Source organism: Quercus robur, chromosome 9 (genome assembly GCF_932294415.1).
Source record: "Quercus robur chromosome 9, dhQueRobu3.1, whole genome shotgun sequence".
In the NCBI taxonomy this organism is placed as follows: Eukaryota; Viridiplantae; Streptophyta; class Magnoliopsida; order Fagales; family Fagaceae; genus Quercus; species Quercus robur.
In genome coordinates, this window is record NC_065542.1 from 56253180 (window position 1) to 56271472 (window position 18293).

The 18293-nt window shown below is 34.2% G+C and overlaps 1 protein-coding gene across 1 annotated transcript; it reads left to right on the forward strand.

Moving 5' to 3' along the window:
• The first annotated feature begins 129 nt into the window (after positions 1-129).
• LOC126701243 (endoribonuclease Dicer homolog 3a-like) lies at positions 130-17518 on the forward strand. The gene is made up of 24 exons (XM_050399346.1): positions 130-150; positions 265-378; positions 1286-1351; positions 1950-2019; positions 3155-3219; positions 3314-3445; positions 3632-3763; positions 4252-4381; positions 7469-7574; positions 7717-7909; positions 8001-8161; positions 8292-8510; positions 8630-8895; positions 9413-9684; positions 9840-10396; positions 10493-10581; positions 11389-11606; positions 11705-11914; positions 13757-14233; positions 14592-14864; positions 15193-15516; positions 15977-16229; positions 16516-16627; positions 17147-17518. The coding sequence occupies exons 1-24, from the start codon at positions 130-132 to the stop codon at positions 17367-17369; spliced, it is 4683 nt and encodes a 1560-aa protein (XP_050255303.1). The 3' UTR covers positions 17370-17518.
• Positions 17519-18293: the final 775 nt, after the last annotated feature.

Here is an 18293-nt window from a genome sequence, read left to right on the forward strand (position 1 = left end):
CTGTTCATCTTGTTCATCAGGCAAGTTATTTTGGTTTTGCCTCCTTTCATTTTGTTTCCTTTTTGGCATTTCCCTTGATTTCAAATATTATTGTTCCCCACTCATCCTTCTCTCAATATTTTATCCCTAATGATTTCTTTGAAACTTCAGGTAATAAAGTAAGTAATTAATGAAAAATATATCTTTGTTGCAAAAATGAAATAATATAATTTATGGCTAATTGATTCATTTTCATGCTGAAACAAGCGGGCTTTGTGGATGCAGCAATTTGGTGTAATTAAGAATTATACGGATTTTGAGGTGGAAGAGTACTATGGAGACAAGGGGGTTGATGAATGGAACTTAATGCGCTGGGAAAAGGAAATTAATGAGCATGATGTAAGTTTGATTCTTACACCATCAAAATAATGATAATAATGTCAATGATCCCTCTACTCTACTGCCATTGTATGTGTTGCCAAAGAAGAATTATTATTTTTGATAATCAAAAGCAGAAGAAGAAGAAGAAGAAGAAGAAGAATTATTGGTGCATGTATACATAATCTATCTATGGTTATCTAACTGAATCTCCAATTCTGTGTGTGATGTTGGGATCCAAAAGTTTTGGCTCTATGGTGTTTCATAATTTTGGTTTTGAGAGCCAACTTACTGCAATGCATCCTTGTTAAAAAAAAAAAAAAAAAAAAATCAAAATCTTAAATGGGAAACTTGCACTGGCTAATCAAGCCAACATTTGAATGAATAGCCGAGAAGAAACAAACCATGGTTATCTAGCAAGTTTTCAATAGTTCGAAATCTTGGTCTTCTGGAAAAGGTCTTGAAGATGTTGTATTGATTGACTCAAAGATTAAATCAAGAAGGGCAATGAGCAGAGTGTCAACTTTGAAGAACTTATTTCGTATTTCAAAAGTACATGGTTATTTTCCTTTCCACATCTAAGTTTTTTGGTTATGTACTAACAAATCAATATGAGATGCTGTTAGGTGAAAACAGTAAAAATTGCTGATAAATTTAGAATAACAAGCTATTTGAAGATATTTTATGAGCATTTATCACTTGTCATGCTCCACTTGTAGATAAATTCAAAATGTTGAGATTCTAAATCAGTATTCTTATGTTTCCTCACAATAATGTATGAATATTTCTCGATTCACTTGTAATGCTATTTTCAAGAAATCTTTCTTGAATCATTCTTCATGTATAAATATCATTTCCTGGAATCCCAGATAGAACTGAGTATTCTCAAGTTTATAATTGATTTATATCTTTTCTTCTTATCATATAGGTATTGGTTATGACCCCCCAGATTCTCTTGGATGCCTTGAGAAAGGCATTTGTCAGTCTAGAAAAAGTACGCTTGCTGATTTTTGACGAATGCCATCATGCTACTGGAAACCATCCTTATACAAAAATAATGAAGGTTGATAACTTTTTGTCTCCAGGAACTCTTCCATTGTCTTTGTTGTAATTCATCATACATCACTTTCACTTTCATTTTCTTTACACAAGTACACATATGCGTTTGGTTCAGTTTATATATGGTGTAAGTTTTGGTTTATGTTAGACCACTCAACATTTTTATTGGTTAAGTATTTCTTTAAAGCTACTGTTGGGTTGACTTTATTTTTTGTCATACTTGTCATCCTCTTTAAATATCAAGTGATTTGAAATTAAAAACCATCTCATCTATAAATTGTTCCAAATTTAGGTGCTGGTTATTATTTTAAAATAAACTAAATGCATGACTTTAATTGATATGATATTTGTTACACATGATACGCATAGAAAGAACATGTGATCCAAAGGTGCAATAATTGACAATTAATCTAATATAAAGTTGTTGAGAGGAGGAACTTGAACATAGCCCTATTAATATGTATGTATGTATGTAAGTATTTATGTATGTGATCAGCTAGCGCCTGAATGATTACTATCTTGTTATGTTGAAGGAATTTTATCACAAATCTAGTGAGAAGCCAAAGATTTTTGGAATGACAGCATCACCTGTAATTAGAAAAGGTATGATATTGCTGTTTCTGCATGCTCAATATGTCATTGTAAGCGATTTTTGGGTTTGATGCTCTCTACATGTTTTTTAGATCCTTAATTTCTATTGCTTCCATTGATATTTCTTGGCAATTTTTCTCTCATTTTTCAATTGTTGAGGTTTGAAGCTTTGAATCTGAAGTTGAAAAGTTTGTAAGATGCGCTTAACAATTCTGAATTTCTTGTTAAATGTTGAGTATTAGTCTGCCTACATTGTATTTAGCCTTCATCAGTGATGCAAATATAGAGGAAGATTGCTTGGCACTTGTTGAGATAATCAGTTCATGCCCCTGGTAGCATATGGCTTGATAACAATAATCCTCATTCTGCCATTCCTTAAGATACTCTAGCAGTAGTTACTAATCAAGTGCTATGCCCTCTTATTATGACAGACCTTCACCCACATTTTTTTACCTATTACATAGTATTGACAATTACTAAAATTCACTTAATCACACTCCTTATTTAACCTCCGCAACCTGCTCTTTCTAAAATTCTAACTAGCTCTCTAGAATGTAAAGGTCCATTTAATCTGCTAAGGATTTTAGTTGATTGCACAATGCTTCTGTTTTAGATCTATTGAACTTTAAGCTACAATTTTTTAGTGGAAATATACAGTAATCCCCCTTGCAAATTTAATCCAAAGTCTGGTGGAAACCCATAATTACTTTTTATACGCATATTATCATTAAGTCAATACCAACGTTTATGTTATAATGGTTTCATATCAGTAAGTACATTTATAAGTTGATAGACACATCTGACAGTTTAAATTATTAGATTAAAAAACCATGGGTATTGTTGGATGTACTACTGGATATACCTGATGTGTATAGTTTTCCAGTGATAGGCAAGTCTTCTCATAGTTTGCTCATCATCTGAATAATCTTGGGATCCTAAAGAGAATGATTCTTAGTAGTAAACTCTTTTCCATCTAAAGTTCAATATTGTTTACAAATTTTGCTCCTTCTTGTCATGCTTTGTGAGACATAATTTGACCTTATTTTTTGTGGGTCGTTCTTTGCATATTCATTACCAAGTTTGTGTTATCCAGGCCTAATGGTATATCACATATTTTAATATAAGTATATGCAACCCTGTGCATCAGGTGTCTCATCCACCATTGATTGTGAGTGTCAATTGTCAGAACTTGAGAGCATCCTGGATTCCCAGGTACATAAAGATTTTAATGATTGTAACACTCTACATTGATCATGGCACTAATCTCCATCATTCACACATAAATATATATAATATGCTGCTGCAGATATATACTACTGATGACCGAAAAGAGATGGAAGTATATGTTCCCTCTGCAAAAGAAACTTGTATATTTTATGACCAAGCATGGTTTCCCAGCTTGAATTTGAAAGCAAAGTTGGAAGCCACATGGTCTAAGGTATTCCACGATCATGTTATACGTACATGCATGTATATATGTACAAAAACATACACAGACACACAAGCATGCATGCTTGTTTACACTCAAACACATCATTCTTTGCTGCTTTTAACTTTGTGTGCTAAAGTGAGAGAACTAAAACAAAATTTATTTCATGAACAGTTTGATGCTTTATTGTTAAAGTTACCCGGGTCACAGCATAGTCACTACAAAGACATTGATGAAAAACTCAAGACGCTGCGAAAGAGGTTGTCCAATGATCTTGCAAAGATTTTGTACTGCCTTGATGATCTAGGTCCAATATGTGCTTATGAGGTATAATTTTACTCTCAGAATGTGCTCTCCATAGAGACCCTCATATTTACTTTAAGATATCCAACTTGTGTTAGTCACAAAAATTATCAGCCTTATGAATTACTGTTTAGATACGCAAAGAAACACATCAATTACTGTAAAATTAACTTTGGTAAACAAGTTGTCTTGAATAAAATTCATGAGAATAAATTTTTGGTTGGTTTTTTTAATTATTATAGGTCATAATTTCTTACTAACTAAACAGACTGTGTTAGTTTCCTCCCATCATGCTTTAGTCCATCCTTTTTTTTTTTTGATAAGCTGCTTTAGTCCATCCTTGTTTGAAGAACTTGTCTATTCTAATTCTCCCAGATAAAGCATTTACTGTTAAATAACTATATTATGGTTACAGGTGAAAGCTCCCTTGCACTGCTTCGGTTTTCATTATCTTGTGGTCTTTCCTTTCGGCTCTGATTTGATACTTCTATATAATGTTTCTTTCATTGTAGGCTGTTAAAGTCTGCCTAGAGAATGCCCCTACCGCCCAAGAAGATTTTGAGATTTATAGAGAAATTTCCCTAGAGTGTAAAAATTTTCTTGAGGAAGTCCAATGCATAATTGGGGAGCTTTTTCCACTTGGTATGCTATTATACAATCGCTTTCTATTATAGTCCATTTTTTACAGTACCAACAATTTGATCTTTTTCTTTTTTCTTTATTGTTGTGTTCTAACTTGATATATATATATATATATATTAGTGATGCATTTCATAATCCACAAGAAGCTGCTTTTGTTTCCTTTTTCTGTAATTATGGTTGTTGACATGTCTTGTCTGTTTCATTTGCTTTTTTCCTTAATTAATTTTTATTTAGGTGTTGCCATTCTTTGTCAGTAATTTTCATTCTCTCTATCAGCCACCAGTTATTGTTGATTTCTTGATGTTTAGCAATAATTCATTTCTACGTTGGGGGAATCATTTAACAATTTTTCATTTTAAAATTTTCCATTTCATTAGGAAAAATGGGAAATTTATAATTATTTAACCTAGAAATACTTAGAAAGTACTTTCTTTGCTGTTTTTATGATAACCTTCCTTATTGCTAATGGTAGTTCCTGCCACTGAACACCATTAATGAATTATATAGTAGTAGTCTATATTCTTTTTAATCCAGACGAGATATTAGATGAGTTCAGATTGGAATCAAACCATCTTTATCCGTGCTTTGTTTTATATATTTTTTTTGTGTTTAACATACAAATACCTCTCTTACATTGTTCTAAAACTTGTCTAATTTTTCTCTACTTGGGCACACCAATAAAAAGGGGGGACAAAAGTTTTAAGTTTCTACTTTCAGCTTCGAATCTTGTCACAATATCACTGAATCCTTGCTCTCTTCACAATGGGATATCATTCCATTCATAAAGTATTCTTCAACAGTGGGACATTGAACTTAGGTAATAATGATGTTTATGTATTCTTCAATCATCTTTCTAGTTTCTTCTGCAAATGGTTGCAAGTTCAGTGTTGAGAAACTTTATTTTGTTGTTTTAGTAGAAGTGAGCCTACTGTCACACTTCTTTTCCTGTTTTGGTACTTCTTTTTCTTCCAATCCATATTCCAATCTTGTTTGTAATGGTTTTCCTAATGATTGAAACTAAACTTCGGGTGCTTCCAAACCACACATTCTTTGTTTTAAGGTCTAAAAATCTGGACTTCCCTTTCAATAGCCCAAATTCCCCAAAATCCTTTTATCCACATCTGTTATTAACATTCTTGTAATTTTTTTCTGTTACTAACATTCTTATAATTTCACAATTGCAAACCGAATTTGTTCTTCCTCATCTCTTTGCCCAATTAAGGTGCATACACAAGAGTGGAATGGTGATTTGAGATGTTTCCATAAGATTCTTAACCATAAAATTCAAGATTCCCTACATGATCTTGAAGTGGAAGATTTTCCATTTATTCCATCATATTGTTTAGTATTTCAGTAACATGCGAATCTAAAACTCTCATGGACACGTCATTTAGATAGCACTGGATGGTGGATAGATTCCAATATTTGTGGTGTAAACACAAGATTAGACCTCCAATTATATAGACCTATGGGCATAAGTGTAAAAAGAAGACTGCCCAACCTTTGGCCTTATGGATGGAGCCTACTAATAATTGGGTCTAATACTTACTAAGCCCAATCATATAATAATTATGATTTCTTTTAAGTATCTTGTTATTTGCTTTTCCTCGCTAGTTTAGGAGTTTAATTTCTTTCTTGCAAGCAAAGTATGGTTTTGGAAACTTATTTAAGAAAACCTAAGTTCAGTTTTCTAAGACACAGTCTGATTGATAATAAACTTTCTTTTATTATTATTTTCAGTGGTATGTTATCAACTCCAACCAACCATAGGTGCTGACTCTTATAGGTTTGCCCTTGCTTGGTGCTAACTCTAAGCAGGTAGATGCTAACTCCTAGGTCCTCTATCTTCATTTTCCTATTCTTCTACTTTATAGGGAATCGTTATAGTTTGTCTTGCATCAAATTTGGTATCTAAGCTCTACTTTGATGAGATTGTCAAAATATATGGTCTACCCAAGACAACAATGTCTGATAGGGATGTTCACCTCCTAACTTATTTTTGGAAGACCTTGTGGCATTTTGTAGACACCAAAGTGAAGTTTACCTTTGGAGTTTCAAGTAGGATATGTATGATTCGTATTAGACCAACCTCTGGGAGTGTTTAAGAAATTGCAAGCTCGTAGTGCCGGATTGTTCTAGATATTGAAATGGGTCGGCCCAAATGCCTATGTCATTGACCTTACTCATGATTGTGGCATTATGATACAAACCTATGGGTAGAACTCACCCTTGAAAACCGGTTTGCAAGGGGAAAGTGTCCAAGAGCTTATAAACACATGGTTAAGCTTGCACTTAAGACATATGGGACACTTGGATTGTAACACATTAGCTCTACTTTCCTAGGTCCCCTTATCTTTATTTTTCTGTTCTTCTAGTTTATTGTGCATCGTTTTAGTTTGTCCTGTATGAATTTGGCCAAAGCTTTTCAATAGTTTGTGCTCTAAAATTCTAAATCTAGTGAGAGCAACACATAAGCACGTACATACACACCATATATTTAATATATGTATGACCAGCATGGGGATGAGCCTTGATCTCAGAGTGTCGTATTTTCTGCATACTTATTACTTCTTAACATACACAATCTTACTACTTTCATTGATGTGGCATCTGCATTATCAATTACAGTGTCACATAGACCTCTGCCAGCCATGTTAAAGCATTTCGATGATATCTATCATTACATTGGTAAACGCATATTTTCATAAAAAAACATTTTTTTCTTGTTGACATTGTTTTTTGAGTGTGCTCTGAAGAGTATGCACTTACAAAATTTTAAGTATGTGTATTCATTGTCACTGTCATTGTGGAATTGGAGAAGCAACATATGCACTAATGTTATATTGCTACAAAATCACCTGCTCAGGCCCTTTAATTTTTTAATGTAAGAACAGATGTTTTTATTGATAATTCTTTTATTTTTTGGAATTTATCTATTGTTAGTTTTGTTCTTACCTGATAGTGTCATGCTGGTGAGCATCAATGCTGCTATATGATGTTATTTGCCTGATGCACTATCTATAGCCATTTGATTTAGTTTTGCTTGAAGTTTTAATTACAAATATTATTTCTTTTTTGACTTCTCAGGTGATGAAAATTTTTTGGATGTAGGACTTGACCATACTAAGGCAGTTCATTTTGGCTACATATCTCCAAAATTGCATGAACTGCTTCAAATTTTCCTATCATTTGGGTAATATAACAACTTTTTTTTTTTGGGAGGGGGGGAGGGGGTGTGTGAGGGGGGATAAGAAGTAATAGAACAACTTTACCACTCTAATAGTAATAGTATTCAAAACATTACAAAGTCAATTTACCTTTGTGTGCTGTTGCAGAGGAGCTAGCCATGTACCATGCCTTATCTTTGTTGATAGAATTGTTACAGCTAAAGTTATTGAAAGATTTATGAAGAAAGTTACCTGTTTGTCTCATTTCACTGTTTCATATTTAACTGGAAGTAATACATCAAATGATTCATTGGCACCAAAAATGCAAAAGGAAATTTTGGAATCATTTCGCTCTGGAAAGGTATCTGACTTTTCACATCATGGAAACTGACTTATTGGAGAGCTTTGGTATTTGTAACCCTAAATAATCAAGAAGTAACCCTTCCATATAGGCCAATCTATTGTTAACTACTGATGTAGTTGAGGAGGGGATTCATGTACCAGACTGCTCCTGTGTGATACGTTTTGATATGCCCAAGACAGTCCGCAGTTATGTTCAGTCTCGTGGACGAGCTCGACAAAATGATTCTTTATTTGTTATGATGCTTGAGAGGTGAAGCCTTCTCTTTCTTGTTTGTGTGTGTATTTCTTGTAAATGTTGAAGATTTTGTCTTCAGCATTCTTAATGTATGTCTGTGTTTTCTACTGTATACTATATAGTTCAATTTTACATTGGTTTACAGGGGAAACATGAAACAAAGGAATCAACTATTTGACATCATAAAAAGCGAGTATTCGATGAAAAACACAGCATTAAATAGAGACCCTGATTCATGCACTTTGAAACCTTGTAGAATTGGGGAAACAAATGCATATTTTGTCAATGCAACTGGAGCATCAGTTAGTTCAGATTCTAGTGTCAGTCTCATACATCGATATTGTGCAAAGCTCCCTGGTGATAGGTATGCTTATGTGATCCTTGACAGTTATTCAACAGTAGTCATATAAAATATGTGTTTACTAACCATTTCCTGAAACATTAAGTGACTTCTTTCATATTAATTGGTTTCTATATAAATAGGTACTACACTCCAAAGCCAAATTTTCAGTTCTCAATTTCCAATGGGTTTTATGAGTGTAAATTAATTTTACCTCCTAATGCGGCCTTTCAAACTATAGTTGGTCCCTTGAGCAGTAATTCTCAAATATCCAAGCAACTCGCATGCTTGGAAGCATGCAAGAAGCTGCATCAAATGGGTGCTTTGAATGATCACCTTCAACCTTCCATAGAAGAGCCTTCAGCAAATGATCTCAATATAAATTGCAAGGAATCAGCTTCGGGTGCCGGTATACATTTTTATGAACATACTATTTGTTTGGTATGATTTGCATTACAAGCATATAGTTTTCAATCCCTAAGTAATATTTATAGCAGCAAATATCTTGAATTTTAATCTAACACAGTTCAGAAGACCAGAATATCTATAGCAATAATGAAAATATCCATGGAAAATGCTATTGCTTGCAATCCTATGATATACTTGTCCAGAAAACTGATAAATGATAATCATATATAAAAGTTTCTGCTCATGCATTACATATTATGTGCTTTAGTAACATTACCGTGTCCTTCATTAGAGGAAACTATTGATTATGTTTCTTTGTGTCTCCTTTTAATTAACTGCTGAAGTTAGCATTGCATGGTGCTTGATACTTTAGTTATTTCATATATATAAAATGTGGATTTTTTTTTTTGTCTGTTCTCATCCTGATATTTTTTTCATCTGTAAGTGCTGAGGCATTTTGTATTTCCTTTTTTTTTTTTTTTTTTTTTTTTTTCCTTTTTCCTTTGTGGTGTTTGAAGGAACAACTAAAAGGAAGGAATTGCATGGATTAACTAGCATCCGTGCATTATCTGGAACTTGGGGCAAAAAACTTGATGGCATCTTATTTCAGGCCTATAAATTTGACTTCTCCTGTACTATTATTGATGAGATTTATTCTGGATTTGTTCTTCTAATCGATTCAAGGCTTGATGATGATGTGGGAAATGTGAAATTGGATCTTTACTTGGTCTCAAGGATGGTTAAGTCTAGTGTGTCTTCTTGCGGGCAAGTGCATTTGGATGCAGAACAGGTACAAATAAAGCTTGTGTGAATGCATTTGTGGTCTTTTTTTGTGTTTTTGGGGGGGGGGGGGGGGTGGTGGGGGTGGAGAGTGGAAGGAGAGGGGGTTAAATTGCTACATATGATGCTTGTGTGAATGCATTTGTTGTCTGTTTTTTTCACCAGATGATGAAAGCAAAGTGCTTTCAGGAATTTTTCTTTAATGGTTTGTATGGGAGATTGTTTGTTGGATCTGAATCAGCTGGAACAAAGAGAGAATTTCTACTTCAGCATGAAACAACTCTACCGTGGAGCCCATCGTGCATGTATTTGCTTCTGCCACTCGAGACATTGAACACTTCAATTCATGAAAATTTGAGAATCAATTGGACGGGAATCAATTCTGCTGCTTCTGTAGTAGAATTTTTGAAGAAAAACTCCTTTCTGGGTTCTCAGCATTGTAATGGTAATAGAGAAAATTCATCACCGTGTAGGATTAATTTATCTCAAACAAAATGCAAGGATGCCAACATAATCAACTTTGCTAATTGTTCAGTCAATGTAAACGATCTTAAAGATATGGTAGTGTTGGCTATTCACACCGGAAGAATCTACTCCATCATTGAAGTTGTAAGTAATTCATCGGCTAATAGTCATTTTGTGGGTGATACATCTGCTGAGACTTCTTTTGAACAGATGCCTAATGGAGATTATAATACTTTTATCGACTACTTCCACAAGAAGTAGGTGATTTATCATCCTGTCTTTTGTTTTGCATTTATTGGCCTATGTATTTCCCTGGATATTTTATGTTTGCATATAATATGAACCCTGATCAGGTATGGAATTGTGCTTATGTACCCGGAACAGCCTTTGTTACGGTTGAAGCAAAGTCATAACCCACACAACCTTCTCAAGAATTTTAATGGTGAGGTTTGTTTATTTGCATTATTGAAATCTGTTGTAATCATTTTTCTTGTATATTTTGCAATCTACACATTATCTTTAGTTTCAATCAGGTCTATAATCTTTTCATGAAACTTTTGCACTAGTTCTCCTTGTAATATTTCTTAGTTTTGAGATTATGGTTACGATTCATGAGCATAAGTTGGCCTTGATCTATATAGAGGGAGACTTCCTTTTAGTTATCCCATACATACTAGAAAGGCCTTACCTTATGTCATTCTTGAAACTTTTTGAATCTGAATGAAAATATTTCACACACATTCTCCACCACAGTCATGATCTAATCTCATATTATCAGCATCCATATTGCAGCCCTGTTGCTGACTCTTCATAGCCACAGCTCTCTGGCTTTTTTTTCTCGCAACAAAAAATTCCCACTTCTCTCAGATGGCTTTTTTTTTTTTGGAAGGGTTGGGGGGGGGGGGGGGGGGGAAGGGGGAGTTAGTTTTCAGATGTTGGCAAAGGTAAACTATTAATAGAATCAAAATCTGGCTGATGCATCCTTTGTAAGAGTAAAACGAGGGGACTTAGTCTTAGGCACCACTACACCAGAATAGTTCACAAGGCTAATTAAGGCTCATGTAAATAGACTCACACATGAAAGAAGGTGCCGATTAGTTTATATTCTTGGCATCTAACTGTAATAGAAAATTAAGTTGTGTAATGATTACACAACTTTGTTTACACTATCTTTTTTTTTTTTTTTTTATAAAAATCTGATTTTACACTATAGTCACACTTTATATAATATTTTCCTTTCACTGCACAGGTACTTCTTCTTGTGATGGCCTAGTTAATGAAAAGACACAAATTCATGTTTTTGTGCCACCTGAGATTTTAGTCTACATCAATGTTTCAGTGGACGTTTTAAGATCATTTTACCTGCTACCAGCGTTGATGCACCGTCTGGAATCTCTGATGTTAGCCAGCCAGCTTAGAGGAGAGATCAGTTGTCCCTCTAGTGACTTCCAAATTTCAAGCTCATTGGTTTGTCCTATTGTTGGATTGACATATTGACTTGACTCATCTAATTTCTAATGAATCATTCAGTGTTATGATGATCTAATTAACATTTTTGTGATTAGATTCTGGAAGCACTGACAACACTAAGATGTTGTGAAAGTTTTTCAATGGAGCGTCTGGAATTGCTTGGGGATTCGGTTCTAAAGTATGCTGTGAGTTGCCACCTATTTCTTAAATATCCAGAAAAACATGAAGGACAATTAACTGCTCGCCGCTCATGGGCTATTTGCAATTCAAACCTACATAAATTAGGAACAGATCACAAATTACAGGTACCTGGCATTATACGAATCTTTTGCTTAGATTCCTTTAATTAATCAGCAATTGTCATGTCCAACTTTTTAAAATAAAATATATATTTACTCTGAGGTGCATCCTATAATCTAAAAACCCCTCTCCTTTCTTCAGTCAAAACTATATGCACTCTATCAATTTATATTTAATTGTATACTGTTAGTTTTTCTTTTTTCCCTCCACACATATAGAAGTGATACGCTTGAAACATATTTTTGTTAATGAAATTTTAAAAATAGCTCTTGATGAGAGAATGAGAAGGTAGCTGTCCCCAGGCAGGGGAACGAAGGGGATAAATTTGGGACTAGTGTGACATGGAAATTTGTCATCAACTACCCTTCAAACTGGATGCTATATCTTGTAAATATTCACAGTATTGTTACCAATTTTCTTTGTTCACTTTTGGAACTAACAATTAATAAAAGAAAAAGGAGCATATTACCAATGCATTCTTGTGCTTTCTTACTATACTTGTTTAGTTGTCCTACTATCTTCTGTTACCTATGCTCATGTTTTCCTGCTAAATTTTCATAAGCTATGAACCCTATCGTAGGAGTCTCTCTGCATTTCTGTCAACAATATGACTCTGGAAGTTTAATTGAAACAAACCAAAAATACTGTGGTCCATGTCTTTGGTTCGTGGTGTAGACAAACTTAGAAACTTGGGTTGAATGCTTGGAATGACCCTTGGATTGAAATTTCTGCACCTAAAAATCTTCAACTTATTTTTTATCAACCAACTCTGTCTTTTATGCTTGGATTGATATTCCGTTCACTTGACAGTCCTGTCCACTCTCTATGAAGTCATATTTGTCTCATAATTGTTGAAACCATACCGAGGCTTCTTTCTCCGTGTAAAAAGAATCCATTAGAATATTTTGGTGAGAAGAAGTGTTGTGGTAGTTGAAATATTGATTACCCTTGTATATGTAATTTGAAGGATTTTCTCCCACAAATTTTGGAACTTCCAGTTTCAGCCTTCTGAAGGTTGACAACGTCTTATAAATGGGGTTCTTGACCCCTGTCTTGACCAATTTGAAGGATTTTCTCCCTCAAACGTTTGATAATATGTCCAATAACTTTGTTGCCATCTAACATACCTATTTCAGACATTTTTAAACTCTCTTTTTAGACATTCTATCTTTTATGGATTTTTTCCAATGATATTGAGACACGCTCTAAACACACATGCACACACATCTATAAGCGATATCATTGGGTGCATGGTGGTACAGTACCTTTCCTGTTCTAAAACCTTTTGAAATGGCATTTTTATTTTTTCTGCTAATCAGCATCATGTTTGTATTTGAATTTCTTGCTTTGGGTAAATGATATTGTTGTTTTATAAACATGTTTGGAATTTTGGAATATCTAACATGTATATATTACCAAGCGTACCTATTCTTTTAGTATCCTCCATTTCCAAATATTATGTTCATATCCTGCTTTGCACCCTTCTTTCACTATATATTGGATTCTACATAGGGCTCCATTAGAATAATGGTTAAATGATTAAATCACAATTTTCTAAGAGCTTAAACTTTAGGGATAAGTAGTCATTTATCATAGTATCAGAGTAGGTGATTCCGAGTTCAAAGCATGTCTCCATTCTTCTAACTCCCACTTTAAAAGTAAAAAATCCCATGTGCACGTGAAGGGGAGTGATAATTTATCAGGCTCAATGGTTTTCTGATTTCAAAATACCTAGTTGTCTCACACAAACATCCTTTTATCCTATATATAAATTCACTTTAGATTGTTTACTTATATTCAACATAATTTCCTGAGCATTTGAAATGAGATTATTTCTTATTTGTTAGGGTTATATACGAGATAGTGCATTTGATCCACGTCGTTGGGTTGCTCCAGGACACCGCTCTATACATCCTGTTCCTTGTGAATGTGGTGTGGATGCCTTAGAAGTGCCCTTGGATGCCCAATTCCAAACTGTAGACATGAAAGTTAAAGTTGGAGTTTGCTGTGATAGAGGTCACAGATGGATGACTTCAAAAACAGTAGCTGATTGTGTTGAGGCACTCATCGGAGCATACTATGTTGGTGCTGGATTGGTTGCTGCACTTCACATGATTAAGTGGCTTGGAATTGATGCTGAACTTGAGCCTACATCAGTACTTGAAGCCATTACAAGAGCATCTCTACAGTCTTACATCCCAAAAACTAATGAGATTGAAACTCTAGAGTCAAAGCTTGGGTATATATTTTCCACCAAGGGTCTGTTACAGGAGGCCATAACACATGCATCTGAGCAAGAAGCAGGAGTTGGCTACTGTTACCAGGTAGCAATGAAGTCTCTGCAAGACTTTGTATTTGATTGAGTTTGCTCTCTTTCTGTCTCTTTTAATCTAGAGCAAGTAAAAGGACATCTAATAGGTTTAAAACAACTCTATAGATGTCTGATGCACAAATGTTTCAGAGAGTTTTTAGCTGATAATATGTATACCTCTGTCAAACAAATCTCTGTTAGGGTATATACACATACATTCAACTGTACTTTAGAATTAATGTGAAAGCTTGCATGCTCTCTCTCTCTGTGGGACATGAAAAAGTGAAAACAAGATGATGTAGATGCAGGATTTTCTGTCTCTATGAAATTCCGTAAGAAATATCTTTTATAATATCGTGAAATTTTAACAGAGGCTGGAATTTCTGGGGGACTCAGTATTGGATCTGCTAATTACCTGGCATCTCTATCAAAGCCACACAGATATTGATCCAGGTAAGTTGACTGACTTGCGTGGAGCTGCAGTTAGCAATGAAAACTTTGCTCAAGCCGCAGTTAGAAGAAACATTCAACCACACCTTCGACATTGCTCTGGGTTACTTCTTAGTCAAATAGCAGATTATGTGAGGTCATTAACTGAATCTACTGAAACCACTAGGACACTCGAAGAACCAAAATGTCCGAAGGTAAGTTCTTATACTGCCTATTTTTGCTTTCTTTTTAATGAACTGCACTACTTGTCTAAAAAGTATAAAAATTTAACACATGCCATATGCGTCATATACTTAAAAATTTATTTCTTACAAATTGTAGTTGCTAGAGCCAGTATATGTGAGCTTGATATTCACTGTCAGCCCAATATTTGACAGCTAAAGCTTTTGAGACCAATGGTTTACCACCAGTAGTTGCATAGGCTATTTGGCTAATATACTTCTTCATGGATTGCCGCTTTGTGAAATGCATCTTTATTTTTGCAATTAAGAGTTTAAAGTGACCATTCTTATTCTGCTACAGGCTCTTGGAGACATGGTGGAAAGTATTGCAGGGGCTATGCTTATTGATACCAAGCTTCATCTTGAAGATGTGTGGAGAATATTTAAGCCATTATTATCTCCAATTGTGACCCCAGATAATCTAGTACTGCATCCCTTGCGTAAACTGAACGAATTATGTGACTCTCTTGGGTACTTTAAAAAGGAAATATTTAATGAGGGAGAAATTGTGCATGTTGAGATTAGGTTACAACTTGAAGATGAGCTATTAATTGGGGAGGGATATCATAGGAACAGAAAAGCTGCAAGAGGACAAGCAGCTAAGAGTGTATTGAAGAAACTTGAGGTTTGTTGGTGCTCTATGCCTGGATGCTAGTATTTGAATACCTGCTTTTATACATATATGTGTGTATTCTTTTTCCAAAAATGTGACTTTTTAGCGCACTTGATCTTTTGTTAGATCAATTTCAAAGTTATTTTAAAAGGAACTTCTAGACCCTGTGCAAAGAATGAAATACTTAATTCCACCCCCCCCCCCCCCCCCCCCCCCCTTTATCAAGAATATCCATTTAAGGGTTTATATTATATAATATGAAACCTTCATAGATAAAATTTCTGTTCTAAATGCAGAGTCCAGACCTCCAAACAAATAACTTTAATTTCTAGATAGATGTTTGCCAGACGCTTTGGTAAAAAAGAGTAAATGTCACATATCTCAGATTGCTGACCACATGCTGCATGTATCAGATTAATGTCTAACTTGTCATCACCAATATTTACTATAGCTGTAATACTTTATGCAACAGAACAAAGGAATTTTTGACTCCCAGTGTGATTTCAAGAGGAGAACGGGTTGTCCTGGTCATACTAATAATTCATCATCCCAAGACATCGATATTAATAGCTGCAGAAAAATATCCGATGAAGGTTCTTCAGAGTCAATAATCCAAATAAAGCAAAAAACAGCTGAAACCCAATTGCCTGCAGAGTCAACTACAGATGCTTCTCTAGGCCATGACTGTTCCAAGAAAACCCGCAGTCCCAATATTGCCACCCCAGGTCTGCGCCATTTTTTTCTTCTTTTTCTCATTTTGATACTTAAAAGTCAGTGATCCACAAGATCACAGAAGATAGTGATCTAAAAGGACCATTTATGAGATTAGAGTATATTTTATCCTTTATTTCTTCACTAGAATATTAGCTAAGCCATGATCGTTGCAGTTATCTCTCTCTTTAATTCTTAAAATTAATAAGACCTGGTGGTCTTCCTGCCTTATTCCAGCTTACCCTTCAAAAAATGTGGAAAAAAATTTCAGGCTAATTTTGTAATGGGTTCCTTTTGCAGTTATTAAGTCAATCAACTTCAAAAGAGGAGGACCCAGAACCACTCTTTTTGACATATGCAAACGACTGCAATGGCCAATGCCTACATTCACACCAACAGAACACAAATCAAGGTTAGCTTCATATATGCATATTATGATTTTGTTCAAGTTATACTTACGAGGTGCAACTGTTTTCAATGCTACATGACTTAATAACTTCCTATTGAAAGAGTTTTTTTTTTTTTTGGGGGGGGGGGGGGAGGGGACAAATACACGATTAGATTGCATTGCTTCCTTATACCATCCATATTTGCAAAATGTCAAGTTGATCAAATATCAATACCTTCTTAGCTATAAAATGTTTAAATTTCAAATTTTTATTTACTTTTAAATTATACAAACGAGTGAATAAATTGGATAATAAATAGAATCTAATTAACAAAGTTGGCATGTATATTATCAAGAAAGAGAGTATGTAATCTAACAATGAGATTTTCAAAATATTAATCCAATAAAAAGTTTTAAGTAGTCTAAAGACTATCATTGATAAATAGTTATAGCTATTATAACTTTATCATGAGCTATATATTACTCCAGCATCGTTGATTCTTTTGGTTTTGGCCTAATTATTATCTCCTTTCCTTCCTACAGAACTCCAATTGAAATTGGTGAAGGCCCTGAAAGAAGAACAGGTTTTAATATTTTTGTTTCCAAAATTAGCATCCACATACCAAACTCTGGGATTATCATGTGCACAGGAGATCCGAGAGCTGATAAGAAGAGCTCATTTGACTCTGCAGCACTTGTCATGCTTAATGAGCTTGCACGATTGGAAAAACTTGTGATTGCTGACTCTGCAACTAAAGGTGAATGACATCATATGACTTTACCACATTACATTCTCTCAAATTGGAGTTATAGTTGATAGAAAAGCCAAATGTTACTGAATTCTTCTATCCTTGCTTCCTAAAAATTTGATTTGAGCCTTCCGTCAACTAATTAACTGGATGCACTGAACCTCCATTCAATGTTCATAGTCATGTATGTTAAATAATTGCTTGGCCATGGGGCTCTATCTTGCTTTAAGATAAATCAATTCCTCGTGCTGCTCATTGCTACTGCTATGCATAGAGCAAAATATCCCTTTAGGTTCACCATTGATGATAAGATACACTCCATTTAGAATTAAAGTTAGGTTATACAAAATTTCTCCAATGCCACTCTGCTTGATTTTGCAGGTTTCTTTTGATTGTATCTAATTCTAGTGCCACGTTGGAAAATTTCACCCACCTTTAATTTCTTTAAATCCGCATCTCCAATTATACAACACTAGATAATTTCCGGCGCGATGCGCGGATACTTGGTAATTTCATTTGAAAATAATTGTTTTTTTTTTTTTTTTTTAAGACCCATATATAATAATCATTTTGTTATATAGTATTAATGATGTTTCCCATAATATTGTTGAATGCTTTGAAACTTAATTTTCTTAATTCATATTTTATAATTTTAATTTTTCTTATCCTAGAAGTAGTTTCGGACTATGGAGTGGATTTTCTTTGCTAATATATATATATATATATATTGTAATTACATAGTTATTAGAAATTTCTAGGAGTTTACACCATATTATAAATTTAATACTTAAAATAATAAAATAACATCTAGATAAAAGGTAGACTTTATTTCTAAAACTAAACACTTCCTCAACCACTTCATTCTCACCACCAAATCCCAAGACCCCAGTCTCAAACACTTTGTTCATAATCTAAATGAAACAAAATTATTTGTATACCAA

What these genes read in the sequence shown, in the direction of transcription:
- LOC126701243 (XM_050399346.1), top strand. Translation starts at nt 130, where the DNA reads ATGATTTCTTTGAAACTTCAG. An exon ending in TGGAAGCCACATGGTCTAAG is followed by an intron (nt 3,446 to 3,631) that starts GTATTCCACGAT and finishes TTATTGTTAAAG; the next exon opens with TTACCCGGGTCACAGCATAG. An exon ending in CCAACAGAACACAAATCAAG is followed by an intron (nt 16,628 to 17,146) that starts GTTAGCTTCATA and finishes TCCTTCCTACAG; the next exon opens with AACTCCAATTGAAATTGGTG.